Source organism: Palaemon carinicauda, chromosome 3, assembly GCF_036898095.1.
Source record: "Palaemon carinicauda isolate YSFRI2023 chromosome 3, ASM3689809v2, whole genome shotgun sequence".
NCBI lineage: Eukaryota > Metazoa > Arthropoda > Malacostraca > Decapoda > Palaemonidae > Palaemon > Palaemon carinicauda.
In genome coordinates this window covers 136,161,645-136,168,206 of record NC_090727.1, presented here as the reverse complement: position 1 = coordinate 136,168,206, position 6,562 = coordinate 136,161,645, and the positions used below count along the sequence as shown (strand labels likewise).

Sequence of the window (6,562 nt, the reverse complement as noted above, 5' to 3'; positions counted from 1 at the left end):
AATTTTAAAATTTTCCGTTTAATTTGGAAACGAGAAAACTTAATGCTATTTGTATTTTTAAGGAAAAGTAGACCCGTCTATGTTGAAATGTTTTTGTGACCTTTGTACAAGAGATGTCTTGATTCGTATTAGTTTTCTTTTATTAGCTTGATATCAAATTTATCTAATTCATAAATATCTTCATTCTAGGGGTATCATCATCTTAATGGTTTATTCTGAGCCATGAAGCCACCTCTTCCAGCCAAGCTACAAGGTGAGTACGAGTTAACCTTAGTCCATCATCAGGCAATCTGTTTACTTAAGCCAACATGATATCCGAAAAGTTGATAAATTTTGATTATTTCGACTTGTACCTTATTGACCAGTGAATACAGAATTTTGTAGGAAAGTTCCAGATGCGGATGCCCTATCATGATTTTAGTTAATAGTTTTATTTTTATTTATTTTGATATATCTATCCATTTATTTCATTCGTATTAACCTAAAAGAATTATAGTCAAACTCTCCGGACCTTTCCCAATTAAATTTAATCAAAACCTGAATAAAGTAACTGTGAAGGGTAGATTTTTTTTTTTTTTTTTTTGTAATGTTCAGCGGATTCTGACAAACACAGTTTGAACACGGGTTTACGTCCTGGCAATCCGGGTAAGAGTTTTACCTTTTCTATTTACATTTTTTAGTTCTTTATCATTAGATATCGATCTATTGGAATGTAAGCAAATGTATTTATGAATATTCAAAGAGAATTTTGTTGTATACGCCTTCAGTCTTGGGTAGTGCCATATCCTTTGTACCATGGTCTTCCACTGTCTTGGGTTAGAGTTCTCTTGCTTGAGGGTACACTCGGGCACTCTATTCTACCTAATTTCTCTTCCTCTTGTTTTGTTTTAGTTTTTTATAGTTTATATAGGAAATATCTATTTTAATGTTGCTACTGTTCTTAAAATATTTGATTTTTCCTTTTTTCTCCTTTCCTCACTTACCTATTTTCCCTGTTGGGGCCCCTAGGCTTATAACATCAGGCTTTTCCAACTAGGGTTGTAGGTTAGCAAGTAATAATAATAATAATAATAATGATAATGACAATAATGATAATAATAATAAAGCCGATACGCAGCCTTCAATGAGAATTTGGAAAGTAAGATAAGGTCAAGATATGTAAATTAAAAAAAACCAAGGAACGATATATATATATATATATATATATATATATATATATATATATATATATATGTGTGTGTGTGTGTGTGTGTATGTATTTATGTATATATGTGTGTGTGTGTGTGAGAGAGAGAGAGAGAGAGAGAGAGAGAGAGAGAGAGAGAGAGAGAGAGAGAGAGAGAATTGTATAGTAAATAGAGAGAGAAAGAGAGAATTGTATAGTAAATAGAGGGATAAAGAGAGAATTGTATAGTAAATAGATAGAGAAAGAGAGAATTGTAAAGTAAATAGAGAGAAAGAGAAAATTATTAAGTAAATAGTGAGAGAGATAATTGTATAGTAAACTGAGAGAGAAAGAGAATTGTATAGTAAATTGAGAGAGAGTTTTTATCAACGTTTTATATAGTTTAGTATATTTTGAGATTATTACCTCCGTCAAGGAGGTTATATTTTCGAGCCGGTTTATATATTCATTTGTCTTTGTGGAGAGGATTACGTCAAAGCTACTCAACTGATTTTGACGAAATTTTCACCACAGATAGAGCTTAGGTCATGGAGGACCCAATTGAATTTTGGATATGATCCGGAGCCGGATCCGGATTTGCATTTTTTACAATTTTGAAGATTACGTCAAAACAAATTGACGGATTTTGACTAAATTTCCTCCACAGATAGATCTTAAGCCTTGGACGACTTCTTTAACTTTTGGGTATGATCCGGTACTGGATCCGGATTTGCATTTTTCACAGTTTTTAATATAACTCAAAATTAATTAATACATTGGATTTTCACCAAATTTTAACAATGGGTAGATATTATGCACCGGAAGAAACTGTGAAATTTTCGAGGTGATATGGATTAGGATCACGATTCTGGATCAACATAGCAATTTTGGTGCTACTATAGCGTGAGGTCTACCACACTATAGCGTGAGATCTACCTCCCGTTAGCACTATAGCGTGAGGTCTACCACACTATAGCGTGAGATCTACCTCCCGTTAGCACTATAGCGTGAGGTCTACTGATGAGTTATTCGTCCCTCATAGATAAAACACATTTCATACATTTGTTTAAGCAATAAACACTTAATTTAAACATATCTTAGAAATGACTTACATAGATAATTGGATTTCTAATTACATTAAAAAAAGGAATAAAGGTAAAAATAAACATGTTATTATATATTTCCATACATTTATTCTAGCGATATACTCTTCGTACATCAAACATGTTATCATATATTTCCATACATTTATTCTAGCTGTACACTCTTCGTACATCAGACATGGTATCATATATTTCCATACATTTATTCTAGCGGTACACTCTTCGTACATCAAACAGGTTATCATATATTTCCATACATTTATTCTAGCGATACACTCTTCTTCCATCAAACAGATTAATCTAGCGATACACACTTCGTACATCTTCTAAGAATGACACAAATAGATCATTGGAATTTTTTCTCATCACCTTCCAGCAAAAATGATCAAGATGAGACTGGAACAGCTGACGACCAACACCTCGAATTCTCTTCAGAATTATCGTTTTAGCGTCCAACCACGATCGCTCAATTGATATCTCTTTTAGGCCGAGGGAAAAACTGATTTTGGAGCTTTTTGATGGATTTGGGCAATTCACATGTTCGATGGTTAGGTGCGGGGCTCTGGGACGCTGGTCACGCGGTAGACCTCACCCTCCACCTGGGTAGGCGACATATGGCGGTAGACCTCACGCTATAGTAGCACCGCAATTTTTTACTATCTAATAAACAGTCAATATTTGAAAAGTGGGATGCGATGTCCATAGACTTTAGTTAAATATTGGCAGTCTTCATTGGCGGAGGTCTGAAATCTCTGATTGCTCATGTTTCTAATATTATTTAGATTTGTGGCCATCGTGGATTTTCTTGCTGGTGATAAAAGCAATATACAAGAAAACTTGCATGACGATAGACCCGTTCTATTTCTTGATGCATAGGTGTATCATTAATCTTTTAGAAAATACACGATAATCAGTTTTTGGTAATGATGAACTACATAATTTGATAATTTCTTGACATTGTGTGTGTGTGTGTATATATATATATATATATATATATATATATATATATATATATATATATATATATAATATATATATGTATACATATATATATACATTATATATATATATATATATATACAGTATGTATATATATATATATATACAATATATATATACATATACAGTATATATATACAATATATATACAGTATATATACTATATATATATACACACACAATGTATATATATACACATACATACATACACACACACACACACACACACACACACACACACACACACACGTGCTTGAGGAAGAAGAAAGTTGCAAAGAAGTTGGTTAGAATAGTAGAGATGATATAGAAAAGAACAAAGAATAACAGTTGTTGGCGAAACAGAAACCTTTTAAGTTAGTGTTGGATTACACCAGGGGTCAGCAATAAGCTTTATTTTATTTGTGTTGGTCTTGGATGTGTTAAGTGAAGGGATCAGAAATGAAGAGTTATGAGAGTTGCTATATGCAGATGAATTGGTGATTACTGCTGAAAATGAGGAAGAATTACAGAGAAGGGTGGTAGAGTGGCAAGAGACTTTGGTAAGGGGTGGTTTGAGGGTAAATGTGGATAAGACTGAAACTATAGTGAGTAGTAAGAAAGGTAGGGATAGGATAGCCATACGCGAAAGTAGAGGATCAGTTATAAAACAGTTGGAATAGTTTAGATACTTGGGATCTATTATAAGTCAGGAGGGAAGATGTGAGGCTGAAGTTGAGAACAGGATAAAAGCAGCCTGGTGGAAGTGGAGGAAGGTAGCAGGAGTAGTATGTAATAAGACAATGTCAATCAAGGTAGACGTCAAGATCTATGGCACAGAAATAAGACCAATGTTAATGTATGGATTAGAAACTTGGGCTTCAAGGAACCAAAGCTTGAGAGAACTGAGATGGGAATGCTGAGGTGGATTGCGGGAATATTACTGCTTGAAGGATTGTAGAATTATAAAATGAGAAGAACGGCAGGCGTAAAAAAGTTTACAGAGATGATAAGAGTGTCACAACTGAGATGGTGTGGGAACGTGTTGAAGATGGATGGTGGGGAGGGAGTGAGGAGGGCTTGGTAGGGAACTTATAGGGGGAGAAGATCATGAGGGAGGCAGAGAATTAGATGACGAGATAAGATGAAGGATGATGTGGAGAGAAGAGGTTTGGTGGAAGAGGATGCCTTTGATAGAGAGGGAACATAAGGCAACCGGCCCCTTTATGTCAAGCTTAGGGGGAGGAGTAGTAGTCATACCCTGGTGAGTGGGAGGGGTACCCCAAGAGATACACTCGGAAACCGCACATCCCCCCCGCAAATAGGAGAATCAGCGGGTTGTAGTTAGAAAGGGAGAGGGGTGGAAAGGTTGAATCCTTTGTGTTTTTGCATATCTATCTATATATTCAGACTATTTTTTATGGGCTTGGGTCCACTAGTGTGTATATATATGTGTATATATATATATATATATATATATATATATATATATATATATATATATATATGTATATTCATAAATATATATCTTCTCCACCGTTATCCCTACATTAAGGGGTCGGTTGCTTGATGCACCCTCTCAAATACCTTCGATCAAAAGCCTTCTCTTCTCTTCATATCATCCTTCACCTTATTTTGTCATCTAATTCTCTGCCTTCCTCATGATCTTCTCCCCCTAACAGGTTCCTCCTAAGCCCCCCTCCCCCCCCCCCCCCCCAGGCCCTCCCCACTTTCCATCCTTAACACGTGCCCACACCATCTCAGTCGTGACTCTCTTACCATCTCAGTAATCTATAGGTTTGTGGTGGTAGATGTGGTAACGTCATTGACTGGTGAACACCAGATAGGGGTTCGAGTCCCGCTCAAACTCGCTAATTTCTTTGGTCGCTGCAACCTCACCATCCTTGTGAGCTAAGGGTGGGGGTTTGTTCGGAGGAGCCTATAGGTCTATCTGCTGAGTCATTAGAAGCCATTGCCTGGCCCTCCTTGGTCCTAGCTTGGGTGCTGATCGTATGTTTACATGGTTAGTCTCTAGGGCATTGTCCTGCTTGGCAAGGTAATGTCACTGCCTCTTGCCTCTGCCATTCATGTGCGGCCTTTATGCCTTTAAGTGTGCCGTTCTTATTATTTCATCATTTTCAAATCATTCAAACAGTGATATTCCCATGATTCACCTTGGCATTCTCATCTCTGTTCTCTCAAGCTTTGCTTCCTCTTTTTGTCTTAGAGCCCACTTTTCTGATCCATACATTAACACTGGTCTTATTACTGTGCTATAAGATCTCGACTTTCACCTTGATTGACATCTTCCTATCAAATACCACTCCTGCTACCTTCCTCCACTTCCCCCAGGCGGCTTTTATCCTTTTCTCACCCTCGGTCATACAGCCTCCCTCCTGACGTATGGTAGATCCAAAGTAACTAAATTGTTCCACTTGTATAATAGCTGAGCCTCTACTTCCTTACTCACTATAGCTTCAGTCTTATCCCAATTTACCTTCAAAACACCTCTTACCAAAGTCTCTTGCCACTCTACCACTCTTCTCTGTAATTCATCCTCATTTTCAGCAGTAATCACCAAATCCTCTGCATATAGCAACTCCCACAACTCTTCATTTCTGATCCCTTCACTTAACATATCCAAGATTAACACAAATAAAAACGAGCTTAATGCTGACCCCTGATGTAATCCGACATTAACTTCAAAGGTGTCTGTTTTCCAACGGCTGTTATTACGTTTGTCGTTGTTTTGTAAATCATCTCTTCCAAAACATCACTTCTCTTGGTATTCTGTCATAAGCCTTCTCTAAATATACACATAAGAGCTACTGTTCCTTCCAGTCTCTTTTACTGTAACTACCTTAATATAAAGATGGCATCCGCAGTACCTTTCCCCTTATGAATCCATACTGCTGTTTCCCAGTCTTTACAATGGCTCTCAATCTCTCATCTAATACCCTCTCCAACACTTTCAAACCATGCTCTGCTAATTTAAATCCCCGTATTTACTGCATTTCATGATGTTACCTTTCTGCTTAAATATAGATACCATTAGACTCTCCTCCCAGTCTTTAGGAATTATTTCCTCCTTCCATATTGTTCTCAAAATATCCAGCATCCATTCTTCCCCCTCTGTAGCTAGTATCTTTATCATATATATATATATATATATATATATATATATATATATATATATATATATATGTGTGTGTGTGTGTGTATATATATATATAATATATATATATATATATATATATATATATATATATATATATATATATATATATATATATATATATCCATACATACATACATACAT

At 35.9% G+C, this 6,562-nt stretch overlaps 1 protein-coding gene across 1 annotated transcript in view; it reads left to right on the top strand.

Moving 5' to 3' along the window:
* The first annotated feature begins 207 nt into the window (after positions 1-207).
* The window catches only part of LOC137638567 (27 kDa glycoprotein-like), a 193,635-nt gene continuing 187,280 nt past the window's right edge, over positions 208-6,562 (top strand). The window contains exon 1 of the mRNA XM_068370739.1: positions 208-253. Within this exon, the coding sequence (XP_068226840.1) occupies positions 223-253 (31 nt within the window). The 5' untranslated portion in view covers positions 208-222. The remainder of the gene's footprint in view (positions 254-6,562) is intronic.